Source organism: Ovis aries, chromosome 17 (genome assembly GCF_016772045.2).
Source record: "Ovis aries strain OAR_USU_Benz2616 breed Rambouillet chromosome 17, ARS-UI_Ramb_v3.0, whole genome shotgun sequence".
NCBI classification, from domain to species: domain Eukaryota; kingdom Metazoa; phylum Chordata; class Mammalia; order Artiodactyla; family Bovidae; genus Ovis; species Ovis aries.
This window is the reverse complement of record NC_056070.1, coordinates 53,729,593-53,750,222: the sequence shown is the minus strand read 5'-3', so window position 1 is coordinate 53,750,222 and position 20,630 is coordinate 53,729,593. Positions and strand designations below refer to the sequence as shown.

Sequence of the window (20,630 nt, the reverse complement as noted above, 5' to 3'; positions counted from 1 at the left end):
TAACTTGACTACTAATGCCTTTATAAAGCGTCTCAAACATCCCCCCAAAATCACAGAAGAGGTTTGTCCCCCTCCCCATATCATAGAAGAGGCTTCCATGACCAAACTGGGCCTACACAACCATGAAGTTTTATTGACATTTCATGGTTCTTACTAACCCATATGAATTTCACACCCTCCTCCACAATACATCAGTTTGTTTTTTCTAAAAATAATGTTTCCTCCCCATCCCCCAAAATCATTAACAAAAAAAGAGCTTTTCAGGAAGATAGCACCTGTGTAACCAAAGCTTATATGGTTATGAATATATGTACAGATATCTCGCCATATGGTTGGGAGGGGGGCGGGGCAAAGGACTTCCACAGGACTTTCTGAGCCCACCCCCCATTCCAATCTTTAACTCTAGGCTGGGGATGACAAACTCAAATGCCTGCAGGAACCAATCAGGTAAAGTGAAAAATATAAATGGACCAGAAAGACATGGAGTGGTGTGGTCACCTATGGCAAACTAGAGGTCACCTATCCCCTAGTTAAAGATAGCAGACGCTTCCTAATTTCAACCTACTAACCTCCTGTGGGAATGAAAGCCCCACTAGATCTCTGATTTTTCAGAAGAAACCAAAGATCCAGAGTTTTAATTGAAATCTCTCCAATTTCAAATGTTGGCAACTGACTGAAAATTTAAGAAAAACAAAAAATAAAGAACACTTGTGAGCCAAATGTATCTGTGGGCTGGCTTAGGCCATGGGGTGACCAGTTTACAAAGACTACTCTGCGCATGATTGAAAATAATGACTGCTTGCCTTGGTTTGGTTTGAGTTTCCTTCTGAACTGTCTCAAGATTCCCTGTCATTTCACTATCAGAGCTGGAGTCAGTGACTCCCAAGCATTAAAGTGAGGCAGGCCTCTTCAGAGGAATGTCTGGTTACAAAATCTATTACTGAAGTCATAAGTATTATTAATAATTAAGACATAATTATAAATAATAATTAAAATTAATAGACACCTCCCCAAGTATCCTTGAGTCGGGCGATCTCACACACTTCCTGAAGGAAGCAATACCTCTCCACATGTGGCTGTCAGTGACCACCAGGGGGCACTCTGGGCTCTGTCCCTCAGGGAAGTATTGTGTTTTCATTTGTATGTGACAGGCTGCAGAAAGAGGAGATTATTCTAATTGGACATTTTCTCTCTGAGAAATAAATTGCGCTGAAGGGAATCATGTCACTGGCTTCCCTGGGCTCTGCCAGAATTTATACACTCCCTGGGGCTCTCAGAAGCAGAGACGAGGAGGCCTGGGTGCCTGCACCAGCCCAGCACTCTTGGGTTATACCATACAAGCATTTTAGTAGGAAGCCACAGGGCAGGGTTTCTAGAAGAGAAAGACTGGGGTCACCAGGCCCTTTCTGCTAGAAACTGCCCTGCTTTTGACCTAACAAGATATCCAAGACAATGGATAAGCTGGGCTGCCGCTCTTCCTGATGCCAACTTCTCTCAAAAAGCGTAATTAGTCAACAACGGATTCAGGCCCCATGCTCCCCAGAATGCAGCATTAATAATTAGAAACTGCATCTATAACTGTGACTAAAAATACCAACACTGTGACAGCAAAGCAGAGGCCAAGCACCAGGAAAGAAGCCCTAACCACAGGCCTGTTGAGGGAGAGTAACATGGCATGGAGTAGCTCAGGCTGCTGTTGTGGGGAACTTGGCAGTCTCAGGGGTCCCTCCTGGCCACAGGTAAGGACCCCTGCAAGCAGGCATCAATGCACCTTGGGTCTCCCAAGATCCCTCCCTCCAATCCAGCCCAACCATCTTGTTCACTTCAGTTGCTCAGTCGTGTCTTAACTCTTTGTGACCCCATGAACTGCAGCATGCCAGGCCTCCCTGTCCATTACCAACTCCCAGAGCCTATCCAAACTCACGTCTATTGAGTCGGTGATGCCATCCAACCATCCCATCCTCTGTCATCCCCTTCTCCTCCTGCCCTCAATCTTTCCCAGCGTCAGAGTCTTTTCAGGATGAGTCAGCTCTTTGCATCAGGTGGCTAAAGTATTGGAGTCTCAGCTTCAACATCAGTCCTTCCAATGAACACCCAGGACTGATCTCCTTTAGGATGGACTGCTTGGATCTCCTTGCAGTCCAAGGGACGGACTCTCAAGTCTTCTCCAACACCACAGTTCAAAAGCATCAATTCTTTAGCGCTCAGATTTCTTTATAGTCCAACTTCACATCCATACATGACTACTGGAAAAACCATAACCTTGACTAGATGGACCTTTGTTGGCAAAGTAATGTCTCTGCTTTTTAATATGCTGTCTAGGTTGGTCATAACTTTCCTTCCAAGGAGTAAGCATCTTTTAATTTCATGGCTGCAATCACCATCTGCAGTGATTTTGGGGCCCCCCAAAATAAAGTCTGACACTGTTTCCCCATCTCTTTGCCATGAAGTAATGGGACCGGATGCTATGATCTTAGTTTTTTGAATGTTGAGCTTTAAGCCAATTTTTTCACTCCTCTCTTTCACTTTCATCAAGAGGCTCTTTAGTTCTTCTTGTGCCTGCCTATAAAAACCCATCTGTACTATGTTGAATTGCATCTCTCAAGAATATATGTTCAGGGAATTCCCTGATGGTCCAGTGGTTAGGACTCTGCGCTTTCACTGCCAAGGGCCCAGGTTCAACCCCTGGGTCACAGAACTGCACAAGGCCCAAAGTGTGGACAAAAATAAATAAATGAAGATATCTTCAAGTCCTAATTCCTGGTACCTGTGAATGTGACCTTACTTGGAAAAAGGGTCTTAGCAGATGTAATTAGTTAAGGGATCTCAAGAAGTAATTTTGGATAGGGTAGACCCTACATCCAGTGACTGATGTCTTTATAAAAGAAAGGAGGGGGGCTTCCCTGATGGCTCAGTGGTAAAGAATCCACCTGCCAACGCAGGAGACATGGGTTTGGTTCCTGATCTGGGACTATCCCACGTGCCTCAGAGCAACTAAGCCCATGTACCGCAACTACAGAGCCTGTGCTCTGGAGCTTGGGGCCACAACTACTGACGCCCATGCACCCTAGAGCTTGCGCTCCGCAACAAGAGAAGCCACTGCAATGAGAAGCCTGTGCACCGCAATGAAGAGTAGTCCCCGCCTGCCACAATTAGAAAACAGTCCGCACAACAACAAAAACCCAGCACAGCAAAAAACAAATAAATTTTTTCAAAAAATAAGAGAAAGGAGAGGAGATTTGAACAAAGACATAAAGGAGAAGGCCATGGGAAGACAGAGGGAGAGACTGGAATGACACAACCACAAGCTAAAGAACTCCAGGCAATACCAGAATCTGGAAGAGCAAGGGAGGATCCTCCCCAGAGCCTTCCCAGGGAGCACACCTTGATTTCTGACTTTCAGCCTCTGGAACTGTTAGAGAATAAATTTCTATTGTTTTAATCCACCAAGTTTGTGGTCATTTGTTATGGCAGCCCACAGGAAACTAACACACCATATTTGTCATAGTGCATCACAATTAAAGGGAGCTTCCCTGGTGGCTCAGTGATAAAGAATCTGCCTGCCAATGCATGAGACTCGGGGTCGATCCCTGTGTAGGGAAGGGAAGGCATATAGGGCATAGGGTCTACCCTATCCAAAATTACTTCTTGAGATCCCTTAACTAATTACATCTGCTAAGACCCTTTTTCCAAGTAAGGTCACATTCACAGGCCTTGAACACATCTTAATTTATTTATTTATTTTTGTCCACACTTCGGGGCTTGTTTGATCCCCTGGGGAAGGAAATGGCAACCTACTCCAGTATTTTTGCCTGGAAAATTCCATGGGCAGAGGAGCCTGATGGGTTAGAGGAGCCCTGTCTGGTCCATGGAGTAGCAAAAGGAGTCAGATACAACTTAGAGACCAAACAACAACAAACATCATGATTAAAAGCTGATTAGCTACATGATTTGGGCAGATCACCACATCTCACGGAGACTCAGGTTCCTGTCTCAGAGTCGGACACGACTGAGCCACTTCACTTTCACTTTTCACTTTCATGCATTGGAGAAGGAAATGGCAACCCCCTCCAGTGTTCTTGCCTGGAGAATCCCAGGGACGGGGAAGCCTGGTGGGCTGCTGTCTATGGGGTCGCACAGCAGTCTAGAACTCAGATCTTCTGCCCCTCACTGGTCTCCTTCATTCTCCTGAAGTGGTACCAGCAGCGGACTCAGAATACATGTGGCTTGTTTGGCTCCTTAGGTGACAGGCCTGTCTCATTTATCCCTGCATCAACGCTCTATCCATTCACAGCTCATCCAAAATACCAAACCCAAGGCTCAGTATAACATGCAGCCCTGAGCAGAAGAGCCTCAGCGACTACTGGAAGCCTGACACCCTGACCAGGCTGAAACTGATTGTTCCCTGTTTTCTATACTCTGGGTCATCTTCAGGGTGTGAGCAAAACAAGCTGTAGCCCTCCCCTTCTGGCTCCTCTGAAGCAGGCCGGGTATGATGACTTTTAAAAAGTCAACAGTGTTGGAGGTCGGGGTTCTACATCTCACTGTTTCACAAAGAGCAAGACCCAGGAAGGGCAACTTAGATAAGCAGGTGTGTTCTCGGGCGCAGACTTGATGACCCCAAGGGAGAAAAACTGCACACACCTTCCTTTTACAGTCATGAGTTTCACACACACTCTCACACTTGACCCTTAATGAGCCTGCTCTTACTCCACAGTATCAGTGAGCTCAGCTCTAGCTCACTGAGCACTTAAAGGCCCTGTTCTAAGGCTTTTTAAATATGTCACCTCACTAAACTCGATGAGGCATGATTCTTTCTATCCCTATTCTACTACATTCCCTCAGAGCAGTCAGCTGATTAATGGATGATGCAGGGGAGTCAGCCCGATTCTAGAACCTTTGGTCTTAAAAGGTAATACCTGTTTGGGTGATGCACTCTTATTTTGGATTGTTTCCCAATTGGGTTTTGATGAAAGAGCAATACCATTGATCTCTTTTTTAGTGTTTAAAAATAAAAACGGTAACACCTGAAAGCAGTCACCCCTCACTGTCTCTTTCAGCTCCTTGATTCCACTCTGCCCCACAATTCTATGCAGCCCCATAATTCTGTGCAGTCCCATAACTCCAGGCAGCCCCACAATTCCTTGCAGACCCACAATTCCATGCAGCCCCATAATTCTATGCAGTCCCATAATCCCACACAGACCCACAATTCTATGCAATCCCACAATTCCATGCAGACCCACAGTTTTATGTGGCCCCATAATTCCATGCAACCCCATAATTCCATGCAGTCTCACAATTCCACCAGTTGCATAACTCCGAGGCCCCGTAATGCCATGCAGGGCCCACAATTCCATGTGTCCTGACAACTCTATCAGTCTCATAATTCTGTGAGGCCCCCATAGTTCCATGCAATAAGAAAGATGGTTATCCACAGTGCACTGGTGTTTCCACCCCTAGCCAGATACTCTGGCAGCCAAGGGAGCACGGAATCATGTAAAAGAGAGCTTGGTATTATCTTAATTAACAAGGACAGCTGCAGAATCACCTGGCAAAACATATCTAATGAAGACTCTCCCATTTCCTATCTCAGTGGTGACTGCGCACTTAGGCCCAAGTCCTCACAAGCTTGCAATGCATCTGGTTATTTTCAAGTCATTCACAACTACTTAGAGTAATGCCCCGGAGAAGGCAGTGGCACCCCACTCCAGTACTCTTGCCTGGAAAATCCCATGGACGGAGGAGCCTGGTGGACTGCAGTCCATGCGGTCGCTAAGAGTCGGGCACGACTGAGCGACTTCACTTTCACTTTTCACTTTCCTGAATTGGAGAAGGAAATGGCAAGCCACTCCAGTGTTCTTGCCTGGAGAATCCCAGGGATGGTGGAGCCTGGTGGGCTGCCATCTATGGGGTCGCACAGAGTTGGACACGACTGAAGCGACTTAGCAGCAGCAGCAGCAGCAGAGTAATGCCCATATGCCCTCCTTCTCTCCCATCAGGAGCCTCAAGCTCTCTCCTTGAGTTCTAGTTGAAAGTATGGACTCTTCAAGAAAGGACAGCATGCAGGCCAATTCCCATCTCACTATGAATTAGTCTATCTACCAATTAACGGTTGCCAATCCAAGAAAGAAAAGGGAAAAAGACAATGCACTGAATTGAACAGCACATGTGTGTGTGCACACACACACGCACTCAAGTCAGCTGTGTCCGACTCTTTGCAACCCCTTGGACCATAGCTCTCCATGCTCTTCTGTCCGTGGGATTTCCTAGGCAAGAATACGGGAGGGGGGGTTGCCATTTCCTCCTCTAGGGAATCTTTGCCCCTCAAAATTCAAGTGCATGTAAAACTTCAGAGTGTGACCTAATTGGAAAATGGGTCACACTGGATTAGAATGAGACCGAATCTACAGACTGATGTCCTTATGAGAAGAGAAGACACACAGAAAACACAGACTGCCAGTGTAAAAACCGTGGCAGAGACTGGAGTGAGGTAGCTACAAGCCCAGGAACTCTAAGGATTGCCAGCAACCAAGAAAAGCTGCAAGAGACGAGGAAAAATCCTTCCGTAGAGGCTTCAGAGTAAGCATAGTTTTGATTTCAGACTTCTAGCTCCCAGAACCATGAGACAATAAATTTCTGTTGTTTGAGCCAGTCTGTGGTACTTTCTTATAGCAGCGCTAGGAAACTAATACAGGTGGTGATCATTAACCCTTAAGCGGGGATAGAGAAGCTGAAAGGCAGGGAAAGAGAATGGGAAGGGTGGGGAGCTGGTCAAAGCCAGTCTGACTCTCCTCTGCCTGCTATCTAAGAATAGCTATTTTTTTCTCCGAGGGCTTACTAAGAGAGCTAGGTGCTCATTACCTCATTGTCCCACACAATAATTCAGTGACCTAGGTCCCTGTTACTATCCTTATTTTACAGCGAAGATACTCTGATTTCAATCAGTTACCCATTTCTGAATGGCCAAGGAACCACAGAATCTGGGCTCTGGAGGAACAAAGCACATTTTAATATCTTAGATTTACATACAAGTAAACAGAAAGGTGATGTGACTTGCTCAAGACCACACAGTAAACAGCTAAGAACAGAAACCAAAATTGAAGGAAAGCACGTTTCATGTCCCAATTTCCTGTTTTCCCATTGCACACAGGCCAATATCCTGCAACCCTAGCAGAATAATTGTCTTAAAAGAGAGTCAGGCTCCTCTGGAGGCTCAGTGGTAAAGAATCCGCCAACCAATGCAGAAGACACGGGGGTTCAATTCCTGATCTGCGACTATCCCACCTGCCTTGGAGTAACTAAGCCTCTGAGACACAGTTGCTGAGCCTGTGCTCTGGAGCCCAGAACCCCAACTACTGAGCCCACATGCTAGACTACTGAAGCCAGTGAGCCTAGAGCCTATGTTCTGCAATAAGAGAAGCCCCTGCTCACTGCAGCTAGAGAAGGCCTGCAACTAGACCGGCACAAACAAAAATAAACAAGTATTTTTAAAAAAGAAACAGACACAAAAAAGGAAGCTTTAAAGGGACAAAAAGCAAGTATGAACCAATTTTAAAAATATGTATATATATGTTTATATACATGGATGTGAGGGGAGAAGCTCTGAAAATATGTTCAGCAGATGAGTAACAGAGGTTATTCTCCAGGAAGTGAGAACTGAGGAAGGAGACATTTTCTATCCTGTAACCTGTAATGTTTATTTAAAAAAAAAAAAAACACCAATCACTTAAGATTATAATATTACACTCAAAACTTTTTTTTCCCCCTTGGCCATGCAATGTAGCTTGCAGGATCTCAGTTCCCCAACCAGGGATTGAAAACCCAGGCAACAGCAGTGAAAGTCTCAAATCCTAACCACCAGGCTACCAGGGAACTCTACACTTACAACTCTTAGATAGATGAACTATCCGAATAAATAAGTCCATAAAGACAGAATGCAGGTTGGGGTGAGGGGGGAAATGGAGCCTGACTGCTGATGGTCTAAGGCTCTGCCTAAGGTGATGAAAAAGTTCTGAACTAGACAGAGGTGGTGGCTGCACAATACTGTGAGTGTACTTAATCCCACTGAACTGCACACTTTAAAATGGTGAAAATCATAAATCTTCTTTCTTGAAGATTCTAAGCTGGTGATCTAGTCAGTATAATTAATCAACTAGTGAAAATGGTAAATATACGTTACCACAATTTAAAAACGTACATTATGAATGAAAGAAAAAAAAAAGAATTTCTGATAAAAGCTAAAACCTAGCCATCTGGAGAGTGACATTAATATTAATACTTTGGGGAGTGTCTCTAATCCCAGGGGCTCTGGTTACCATGCGCCACCATTAGCAGCCATCTCTGAGGCCTCAGAGAAAGAGACAGAAGAAAAGACATCATCTTTTTACCACAAAAGTCAAAGATCATGACTGATCAACCATCAAGGGGGAACCAACACTGGTGAGAAACACAAATCGTTCAATAGTAGTGGGAGCAGGGGGCATCAGCTAAGAATTCTATCTGGAACCCACATTCCTGAGGTGACTTTTATTTCTCAGCCAGTGCAAAAGAAACCCCAACATCTGAGAAGAGAGAACAAAAGGCCCTAAAGCGTGCAGCCAGGAAGAAGCTGTTCGCCCTCTGTAACAACATCCTCATTCTAGAAGCTAGTCTTAGGTTCAAAATCTCTTCTGGGTCTCCAGGGACTGGGAGGGGCTGATGGCCTGACCAGACAGCCAGGAAGCAGCTCTCCCTACGCTGGAAAAGGCGATTGGTCCACTTCCCCGACGCAGGCCATACAATACTCAGAGATGAGAGCAGAGGCCCCGATTTTCCTGAGGCTTTAAGGAGACTTGTCCACCCAATTTATAAGCTCTTTAGCCCGAAAAGGCTTTCCTCAGATAAGACTCAAGACCATAAATATCTCTGAAGACAAGTTAAGTCAATAAATAAGCTAAGTTGGCTGGATTATACCAAAAAGAGATGTGTGAGCCTAATGGTAAGCCAACACTCAGAAGGCAGTAGGGAGTGGTGGGGACTGGGGTATATAAGATCACTTGCTACTCATTTCTTGCTGCTTAGAGTCAGTCACCTGGAGAAGGAAATGGCAACCCACTCCAGTATTCTTGCCTGGAGAATTTCATGGACAGAGGAGCCTGGTGGGCTACGGTCAATGGGGTCACAAAGAGTCAAACACGAGTGAATGACTAACTTTCACTTTCAGAGTCAGTCAGAAACATGAGCCAGGATAGCCAAGATATTTTATATAACTCTTTTGATTTTTTTTTCTTTTTCACTTACTCTTCTGATTTTTTTACGTTGGCAAATAATTACAAAATTATGCTCAATACTGCACAGGTCAAGTGCCATGCCTAGAGGCTAGATTTTGTCCTAAGACTACCAATTTACAGTTTTTGTTTACAGGACCAAACAAATGGGTTGCCTGTTCTGTAAAGAATGCCATTAACAGTCACCTTAATACCTTCTCCCTAATTTCAGAGTGGCCTCTGAGAAGAGAGAGAATTAGTTTCTTTAGAGCAGCCAAACAAAGCCTGGTCTAGTAAGTAAGAGCATGGACTTCCCCACTGAGCAGTACGTGTGGCCTTTAGCAAGTCACTTAACCTAATCTGTACCTCAATTTTCCCATCTGTAAAATGGGGGTAACAAAAGTAACACAGAGGATTGCTAGGCGGTTTAAATTAATTTCTATATGAAAAAGACCTATAGGAGCACACAGTAATTGAAATCCATTCATTATCACACATCATCATGAGCTACCAATGAGCCCCAAGGTGGGGGTTGGGGAGGAAAGAGGCTGGGATCCTTGAGATTTGTCTAAGCTCCTACCCCAGGCCTCCTTCACACCATTACGGGGCCTAGGCTGAATCTAGCCTCAGAGGGCCATCAGGTGGGCACAGGTGAGGGATACAAGGGGCTGAATCCTATCCCAAGAAAGAAATCTGACCAACCAGGAACTAGGGACACTGCACAGGAACACAAAGTCAAAAAGGCTTTCCACAACAACACTTCCTTTTCAGATGAACGTGTGTTTTTTAAACTCATTTACAACATTTTGGAACTCTAACGCTATTAGTGATATTATTATTGATGAAGATACCTTGCTTTCATTTTATAGGACCTTAGAAGAGAAAAGTAGCCACACTGCACAATTCTAAGGTTTCCTTTAGGAAAGCCAATATCTAAAACTCCATAAGATTAGAGGGTCTTAAGCTAGGGTTCTGGAGTAGGCTCAGGAGTCCAAAACCCTCTGAGACTGTGCGCAAAATTTTGTGTGTATATGCGTACTTTCATGAAACTCTTGAGAGGTGAAGCAACCTCCAAATCAGTCAAGAATCAGTTTTAAAAAGACCTATTTGAAAGTAAAGATATGCTTTGTAGGGATATTCATCACAAAGTTCTTTTACTTGGCAATTTCCCAGAGTCATAAGATCTGAATTCACAGCATCTGCAGGGAATAACCTGCTATATAAAGTGAGATATACCTGAATTATGGAGATCCCCTGGGGAAGGAAATGGCAACCTACTCCAGTATTTTTGCCTGGAAAATTCCATGGGCAGAGGAGCCTGATGGGTTAGAGGAGCCCTGTCTGGTCCATGGAGTAGCAAAAGGAGTCAGATACAACTTAGAGACCAAACAACAACAAACATCATGATTAAAAGCTGATTAGCTACATGATTTGGGCAGATCACCACATCTCACGGAGACTCAGGTTCCTGTCTCAGAAATGGAATACTAACTGTCCCCACCCTGCCAGGATCATAACGCATGGAAGGTATTTGGCATGTGGATAATGCTCAGTAAAGGTTGCGTGCATGCATGCTAAGTGTCTGACTCCTTGTGACCCTATGGACTGTGCCCATGTCTTCTGCATTGGCAACTTCTTTACTACTAGTGCCATCTGGGAGCAGAAATGAATGTTAGTCAATCTCTTCTGGCTTATGCCATATTTCCAGTTGGGATATGTTGTCCCCATTCTCTGTTTGAAGAATTCATCCATTTAACAAGTTCTAAGCATAGGGGCAGAGAAGGCAATGGCACCCCACTCCAGTACTCTTGCCTGGAAAATCCCATGGACGGAGGAGCCTGGTGGGCTGCAGTCCATGGGGTCGCTAAGAGTCGGACACGACTGAGCCACTTCACTTTCACTTTTCACTTTCATGCATTGGAGAAGGAAATGGCAACCCACTCCAGTGTTCTTGCCTGGAGAATCCCAGGGACGGGGAAGCCTGGTGGCCTGCCGTCTATGGGGTCGCACAGAGTCGGACACGCCTGAAATGCCTTAGCAGCATACCTGAATTAATGATCCTGTACACCAGCTCCCTCTGCTGGTGGTACCTGTAAAGCTACCTGACACAGCCCGAGGTCTCGCCTCCACTAGACCCCAAGAGTTCAGCCCCTGATCACTGAGCACCTCAAGGGCAGCAGAACAGTCTTAATATTTCTATATCCCAGGATCTGACATGATGTTTTCTAAGTGAACAAATTTACAAATGAACTAATTAACAAATCCTGGGTTGAGTTTGCAGCCATCAAACAAGAGACCTGAATTCAGTTTTCAACTCCAGTGGGGCAGATGGATTCACTTGAGAATCAGACATTGGAGAGGGAAGTCCAAACATCTCTGAGGCCTCACACCCAAAAGCATTACCAATGCCGAGATAGGAGGCAGTTCCACGCAGTGATAGCCACACAGGCACTCTGAAGACTTCATCCTGACCCTACTGTCCAGATACAGGAGATAGAGCTGTGGCCTCAAGCAGGTCATTTTACCTCTCTGAGCCAAGTTCCTCGTCAGGTGCCTAGCATCTGCTGAGCCCTGCTACCTGGCAGGGAGTACGCTTTCAACAGGGCTTTCAACATGGTGAAGAAACTGCCTGCAATGCAGGACACCGGGGTTCAATCCCTCTGTTGGGAAGATCCCCTGGAGAAGGCAGTGGCTACCCACCCCAGTATTCTTGCCTGGAGAATTCCATGGACAGAGGAGGAGCCTGGTGGGCTACAGTCCTTGGGATCGCGAAGAGTAGGACATGACTGAGCAACTAACACACACACACACACAAGCTTTCAACAAATATTATGATTACTACCAGACAAGGTCTCCAGTGTATTTCCTATTTCTTAAATACACTTCATGTTTGTAGTCTGCCTAGAACAGCCTTCTCCATCTGAAGAACTCTATGTAATCTCTGAGGCCCAACTCAAATCCCCTGTACATAACTGTCCCAGAGCCCTGGCCCTGATGTGGCCAATGAATGTCCCCTTACCCCCCTCCCATGACCTGGGTACACACAGTGGCACTCAATTCCCTGCCTCCCAATTTCTTTTTGGCCACACCGCAAAGCTTGCAGGATCTTAGTTCTCCAAACAAGGACTGAACCCATGCCACAGTGGTGAAGTCATCAAGTCCTGGAGACCAGGGAATTTCCTCCTGATTTCTTTACCTGCCTGCTTCCCATTCCCCTATGGCCAACACAGCTGGTGCTCAATGAGCTTGCTCAATAATTAGGCTCTGGGAGGGAGGTGAGAGAGAGGTGGGAGGAAGGTTTAAGAGGAAGGGGACGTATGTGTACCTATGGCCGATTCACGTTGATGTATGGCAGAAACCATCACAATGCTGTAAAGCAATTATCTTCTAATTAAAAATTAAAATTAAAAAATTAATAAGAATTAGGCTCTACTTGGAGACCTCTCAATCCTGGTGGCCCACCTGAGATGGTCACCTAGGGGACAACCAGGATGAACAACCTGTTCACATGAAACAGAAGCATCCTCTGGGGTGAAAAAGCCAGCCCAGGGCAGCAAGTCTCCCTGGCCATGATGTCAGGAGTTTGTCCCCAAGCCCAACCACAGCACTACTGGTACACTCTAAGTAGTGACACCCTTCTGTCCTCAATGGCTGGGATTCTCAACACGTCCCAAGAGAGTGTTCATTGTCAACTGCAGAACCAACTTCCACTACGAGATCCCCTTGCAGGGATCTCAATGGTGGCCTCTACTCGGATACCACAAATGGGCTTATTTGGACCCGAGGTCCCTCTCCACGCATGGACATCCCCCCAGGATAGTCTGTCCCAAGCTCCCTGGAGCTGAGCTACCCTCGAGAATCTGTATGTTGAACAAGACCTGCCCAGCCCTCCTTAGCTGCCCAGCCAGAGGCAACCCCCTTTGCCCACCTTCACACCCTCCAGGAGGGCCTGGGGGTCCTCGATGCCCTCGGGGACACACTTCTTGTTCTCCGGGAGGGATTCAAGTTTCTCCACCAGAGCTTTCAGGCCCTTCAGTTCAAACTCGGTGAGGTGGGTCCATTTGGCAGAGACCTCAGTGGCGGGAGAGCCGGTGGGCGTCTTGGGGTAGTCAGTGGGCATCGTGGCAGACTTCACGCTGTCCTCTGACTCATTTGACAGAGTCCTTTTGAGGAACCGCATGGCAGGGGCTTTGGGCTTCTTCCCGGGGGCCTCCTGGTCCTCGGATGGGGTGCTCGTGGGTGAGGCAGGGCCATCGGTGGATGCTTTGGGGATCTTATCTGCACCCTCCTCCTCTTCCTCCTCTTCCTCCTCTTCTTCCTTCTCCTCCTGGGGCTGCTGCTCACAGGACTCCTCCTCCATCTCCAGCCAGGAATCAGATGAGAAGCCGTCTATGCTGGGCTTTCTTGGGGCATCTAAGAATGGGGTTGGGGCAGGAGGCGTGGAGGAAAAATGTCACAAGAAAGAGATGAACATCCCAAACTCCCTGCTGGAAGTCCCTGGAAGCCCCACTCTGATGATTCTAATGGCCTTTGCCTGCCTCAGGCCCTAGAAAGGCTTCCATCAGCCAGACACAGCCCTGCTTTTCCCCAGTTGTGTGTACCCTGACAGGTTGCCTCGCCTCTCTGAACACACCTGGTACTGTATCTTTCAATACAGGAAAAAATAAAGCAAAAATGAGCACATATCAAATGATTCCATTCATATCCAATGTCCAGAACAGGAAGAAACTACATAAAGACAGAAAGTGGACTCGTGGTTGCTTAGGGCTGAGGTCACAGCCATGGCGAGAAAGGGCATGGTAGTTCAAGGGCACAGAATGCCTTTGGGGAGGATGAAAATGTTCTAAAAACTGGCTGTGCTTGTGTCTGCACAACCCTGAGAACAAGCTAAAAATCACTGAATGGTACATATTTAAAAAGGTGAATTGTATGATATGTGAACTATATCTCAAGAATCCTCTTTAAAAAATACAAGCACTAAATACTTCCCTTGAACACTCATAGTGAGCATTAAATAAGACATCACAGAGCATTGTTCCTGGCACAAAATTAGCACTCAAGAAATGAAGTGTCCCCCAAATATGCCCACTTCTCTTTGGGGAACTGACAAGAAAATTGAAGAGAAACGTGGGTACCAGTGATCCAAACATTGCCTTAAAACTTCCTCTCAAGCATGGAACAGAATAAGGAACTTTCTTCTATGTCCCTAAATTTCCAAGTGAGAGTGGTGACCCTCTCTTTCCTGGTCCTGTGGACTGCCACGAAATCCAGCCTCGGTCCCCAAGGGAGCATGTAGCTACATCACAACAGAGGCCCCACCCCCGCCCCAGAACCCCAGACAGAACTGAATTTCCAAAAGGCACTCCCCAATCAAGACGCCCCCCCACCAGCAGAAACATTGGTTCTTCATCACATGTTAGGCCTGAAACCCCTGCAAGTCAGGACAGTAGTCAAGGGAAGGAAGGAAGAGGTTTAGTAAAAGGGAGAAAACAAATCTAAACATCTTGTAAATCACAGCAGAAATTGTTCAGGCCCTCAAGGAGACGGGCCGACCCCATGTTTCTATCCCGTGATGAGAAAGATGCACTGAGTAAGGTACAGTGACTCTAGCATCCAGAAGAAACCCCTGACTGTACCAGCTCAGAGGCTGAGGGGAAGAAGCATATTCTTCCTACAGATAGCTCTTCGAGGCTGTCACAAGCTACATACAACTTCAGGGTGTGTGCCTGTGAGCCAAGATTCAAGGACTGAGCTATATGTGGGGGGAGTGTGATGTCCCTTTAAGTAATAGCAGCAGGGCAGGGCATTGCAGCTGCAGCTATAAATGCTCTCTCCCTGCCTCTGTCAAAACCACCCACCGCTCTGCCAAGCTTGCACCCCCAACTCTGGTCACCCCTCCCTCTGGCTTATAACTGGCCTGGGTTTTGAGGAACCGGTTGAATCTCTTAGGACTGCTTCTAGATAGACAAAAATCCAATCTCTAGTGCAGGGAGAAAAAAAAATCAGTTGATGGCCAGGGAGGGATTAAAAAAAAAGAACCAGGAAACTTTGCTCGGTGGGGATCCTGTCTCAGTAACCATGCCAGGGGACTAGCCCCTCCCCACCTCTGTATAATCAACTAGTAAAACCTGGGGGCCACCAAGATGACTCTGTTGGAGGTCATGACTTCCTTCACTTAAGACTATTTCAAGTGGGAAGCTAAGAAGGATGACTTCCCTGCCCCTCCTCAAGAGTCTCTAGGAATTTGCCTGATAACACTGGCTCAGAAGAATTCCTGGAACCCAGGACTCCCAAAGCCCCACTGAAAATAATTACTTCTAGGAAGGAATATATGTATATGTATAGCTGGTTCATTTTGCTATTCAGTAGAAACTAACACAACATCAGAAAGCAACTGTACCCCAATAAAAACTAATCCTTAAAGATAAAAAAATAGAAATACCGACCTAGAGATGGAAAAATAATACTGCTGAGAATTTAAAAAAAAATTATTTCTGCTGCAGCTGAGCCGTTTAGGCAGCCGAGCGAGGCTCACTCACCAATAAGCATTGATTCTCTCTGGTATTCCTGAGTGAGGTAGGACCGCTGGGTCATACAGTACACGTATCTCTCCAAGACATACCAGCACATCTCATAGTAGAAGGGGTAACGGAATTTGGGCTGCACCTGAAAGCAAAGATCCAGGAGCAGAGGTCAGTTTCTGGAGGGCAGAGGAGAAAGACGGAAAAGAAGGGTACTGGGATGGGGTATGGGGGAGTTCCTGGGAGTGGGAGTCATTTTCATCATCTTAGCAAGAGCACAAATGGTGTGAAGGAAAAATGGGGTGGGGGGCAGGGGTATGGGCTGGAGGGAAGCGCTGAAAGGGGCAAGATACCAGCATGCACATATGAGGAGGAAGAGCGGGGAAGAGGCCTATGTGAGAGCGTCATTGCAAAGGTCCTTGAGCTTTGCGCAGGGAAAGCTGTACAGGGTCCACTCTGTGCTTCGGGGAGATGCAGAGAAAGAGGTGTCCCCTGATCTGATGGCGGAGGGCGCAGGCACCTGCGGCTGTGAGCCCCTGCCTGATTCTAGCTACCACAGACACAGGCTCCTTGCCCATTCTCAAAAATCCTTGCATAGATTCTACCACCACTCCTTCCCGCCTTGAAAAACAGAAATCAAACCCCAAACCTTACCCATTTGTAGACAGGCTGTCAAGCATCTCCTGTACTCAAGAGGAGGCCACAACAGACGGACCAATGAGGATGGAGGGGGTGTGGCCTCTCCTGCCATCAGAGGCGGGGCCTCAGCCCACCTTCTGCGCCTCCCCCACGACACCTGGCACTGCCAGCCTTAGCTCCACAGAGGACTCCCTCTGACACAAGTCCCCGGTGTGACCTGGGACAGTCCTAACACTGCAGGACACACCCCCTGGGTCTGGAGCAGGCGTCCAGCCGGAGATCCCCTTTTGACTGTTTCTTACAGGAGAGGAAGTACAGGTGCTGAGAGTTTGGTGCATCAGAGCTGTGAAAAGGCCAGGGGCCCCAGGGGGATTCCAATGGCTGGCAGCACAGGCTCTATACGGATGAGACGGCCGCAAGAGATGGGAAAGAAGCAATAACACTGATGGCCCTGGCATGGAGGAGCCTTCCAGAAACTACATCCCGAGAGGGCGAGGATGGTGGGCGATGGTCCGTCTCCCGCAGCTGGGCCCTCTTCTCTGAGGCCACTCATGGCTCCCGCATGTCCACATTCACTCCTGGACCCTCTCACCGAGCATGCATCAGCCTTGCGGGACCTGTGTGGGGGCCAGAGACCCCTCCTCACCTCTCCTGTCCTCTAGGAACTCAGGGAATTGGGTGTCAAGGAAGCGCACTCTCCCACCTTGCTTTGCTGACAACCAACAGGTGACATTCTACATCTGGGAAGAAGGCAAATACAGGCAGACCCAGACGCTCCATCAACTCCATCATCCCTAAAATCCGGTCTTCCTGCCTCTCTTGGTGTCCACCTGGACAAGGCCCCCACTCTGCCCTCTCAGAGTCCCAGTTCCAGCTCCCATCCATCCCAGATCCCACTGACTCAGTTTCCCGACTGCAAGGCCCTGTCCCCACTTCTCCCATCTGCATCCTGGGCCCATCTGATCTCCCTGCCTCTGGGGGACAGTATGCTTTAGGATGAGATCCTGGCTGCCGCATGCTTTGAGCTCCTGGGGAGATGCATGGAGTTGGGAATATCATTTAGCGGTTTCCTTGGCTCCAGCTTGCTTTCCCAAGAACCCCAGTTTTATTGCTGGGAGAGTATTCATTGTTTTTCAGTCATTGGATCAGTGTTCTCCAGAGTTTGAAAAGGAGAGAAGCTCTTGGGTCTGAGGCCTTCCTGGCCTCCTGTGAAGAGAGTTTGGGGAGGGGGTGGTTCTCAGCCCCACCCCAACCCTACTCCAGAACAAGGGCCAGGAGATTTTAAAACAAATTGTCAAAACCTACAGAGCAAGTTGAGGACAGGCAGGCCTGCCTCTTCTCAGACCCTCCCTCGCATCTCCTGACTCGATTGATAAAACTCTCAAGTTGCTTTTGACTTTTCAAATTTGGAAAACTGTCTGAGCCACTTGGCCCTGATGGGCACCATGGCACCTGAGAATCTTTCTAGATTAGGAAAAAAATTGTTTTGTAGTTCCAGAGAGGAAGATAAGTCTCCCCTCATCGTTGCTGAACCCAAGGGAAACCAGCTGGGTGAAAACAAATGCTGATGGAAGAATTATTTTTTGGTTTTTTTGTTTGTTTGTTTTTGTTTTTTATTTTTTTTTTCCAAGAGAGCACCGCAGAAAACAAAATTTGCAAAGAATTGACTTACAAACAGGTTGTCGCCTTCCACCCTTCGCCTTCAAAAGGTTTCAGCCACATGCCTGGGAACATTAAACACACGATTGCTCAACATTACTTGTTGACACATTCGGAGCCTCACCAAATTGAGTTGATCATCGAAAGGCAAGGCAGTCAGAAAGCATGCAATGCTCCCAGCCTGGGGGAGTAATCAATCTCTCAGCGGGTCTCAAGGGGTCAGTTTGAGTTCCCAAAGGTCCATTCGAGTGGCACCTGGCCTAAGCCCTTCCTCCTGGAGCTGAATGACCTCAGGAGATCAGAACCAAAGATGTTTCGGTGCATCTAGAACCCCAAGGTCTCATGGACTTGAGAAACTAAAATATGAGGGTGGGTGGAAGTGTCTTAAAAATTGTTTTTCTCCTGGAAAAAAAAAAAAGTCAATGGAAAAAAAAAAAATCCAATGGTAGGGGAAAGGTGAGAGGAAGGATAAATTATCTGCAATTTCCAAATAGATTCACTAGCTGAGAGGGAATGGGGCATGTTGGCATTCATTACCTTTCCTGAGAAGGCTGTTTTCACTAGAGACATTGGGGTGGGGGGGGGAGAAAGATAAATATGAGAGACGGCAGTTTAGTGATCGATTGGACCATTCCTATCCTTTATCAAGCCAACTGGAGTTAAAAATATGGAGTGAGAGTTGTTGAGATGCTATCTTCAAATAATAAACATGCGACACATCCAGTCTTTGGTTAGCTCTTCACCCCTCTGCTTATCTTCCGAATGAGAGGGGAAAGACGGTCAGGAAATGAAAAACCCAGTCTCAGAACATCTGCACCTGTCCATGCTTGCTTTATGGGCAGCAGGGTGGTCACCTCTCATCCAGACGAGAAAAATTCAAATCATGAGAGCCAGACATGCTTCCTAAACATAAGAGAACACTGGGGTTCCCCTGATGTCTATGGAGAGGTCCCCCACCTTGGGCCACAAAGGCAAATGATTTTTCTAAATCGAGCCCACATCCCAGGGCTTAGAGACTGATGGTTTCCTCTGTCCCGCCCCCAGCATTTGGTTTCCAAGCAAATCCATGTTTTCGGACTCTCAAAAAACTATTTTTAAATGGCCATAACCTTCTTAAGAAAGCTCACAGGGATATAAAGAATTAAGCTGTAGCGAGCTGACGAGGAGCAGCCCTGGCATTTCATCTGGCTTCCAGGGCTCTCTTCCCAGCATCTTTTGTCTGCTTTGGCTCCTAAGACATAAACAATCGGGCCTTGTAGCCAAGCCCTCTCCAAAGACCAGAAATCAAAGCAGATTAAACAGCCTGCTGCTGGTTCCCGCCCAGCCTGCGCCCATTCCCCCCACCCCACCCCCGACCTCTCCCCCGCAAGCCCCCGCCCATCCACCTGCTTCAGGAAACCAGATGGGATGCCCACTGAGACAGGGAACAGTGGGCCTTGGGGGAGGGGGCCCTGCCGTGCTCATCTCGATGTAGGCGCGATATTCCACAGCAGCTCAGCATGGCTCTGGGGGTTCCACTCCATTACCCTCCCTCCCGCCTCCTGCTGACGGGGGAGGGCAGCTGGGCTCCTAACAGAATGACGACAGGACCCCAATCCATGGAGAAGTAGGATCCAGATTCCCTCGGGGGGAGCGGGGACAGCTGCCAAGTGAGTTGCTGAAGCCTTTAGAAATATCCCAGCCTGACTCCGGCTTTTAGGAATTGCCTGGAAAGTTGTGTGCTTGACTTCTTTCTCCTTTGCTCTCCCACACCTACCCGTCTGCTCGCAAACAAACCGGTCCATTCTTTAGGGGCTGGCCAAAGGACAGTTGGCCAGAGTCCCAGACAGCTCTTGACCCAGACTACAAGTTGACCACTGGCACCCAAATGGTGCCTTTTTCTAGAACGCCATGGGGCAGCAGCCTCCAGACCAGGGCTGGAACGGGCCTCCCCAAGACCAGGAGAGGGATGGTCGGCAGGCAACAGAAGAGAGGCACGAAATTCCACAAAGCTGGACTCCTGGGATCCAGGCATCCCAGTAGCAAATCCACCAAGCTGAAGATATGCACTCGCCCTTGTGAGCACACCTGCTCACTGAACACAGCATAGAGTGGTCCCCAGGGAACCTGTGGACAAGGCTCCTCAACATCAGGACTACTGCAATGGTTAGTGCACACAGAGTGGCTAAGACTTTGACCCATGCATGTGATTCCAGGCAGACCAATGCTCGGAAACAAGACCAAGAAAGGCAGGAACCCTGAGCACAGAGCATCAGCTTCTATGAGAGGGTCCATGAATGGCAACCCTCTCTGGGGCAAAAGTCACTTCCAAGGCAAAGCCCGAGATGGCCAGGTGTGGTCTACTCATACAATGAAATAGAATTAAGCCATGGGAACAAAGCACTGAGAAGCACCACAACTGTAGATGGACCCTGAAGAGGCTGCTAGGTGAAAGAAGCCAAACAGAAAAGGACAGGTTATACAATGCCATTTCCATAAAATACCCAGAACAGGCAAATCCAGAGACAGAAAACAGGCCAGTGACTGCCAGAGGCTGGGGATGCGGGAGTGGGGAGTGACTGCT

General features: G+C 47.5%; 1 protein-coding gene across 15 annotated transcripts in view; it reads right to left on the bottom strand.

Annotated features, from left to right (window-relative positions):
* The window catches only part of KDM2B (lysine demethylase 2B), a 119,310-nt gene that overhangs the window by 49,027 nt on the left and 49,653 nt on the right, over positions 1-20,630 (bottom strand). For all 15 annotated transcript variants that reach the window (XM_042234045.2, XM_060401156.1, XM_042234046.2 and 12 more), the window contains 2 exons: positions 15,788-15,914; positions 13,177-13,661 (listed from right to left, as the gene is read on the bottom strand). In XM_042234045.2, coding sequence (XP_042089979.1) covers positions 13,177-13,661; positions 15,788-15,914 — 612 coding nt within the window. The remainder of the gene's footprint in view (positions 1-13,176; positions 13,662-15,787; positions 15,915-20,630) is intronic.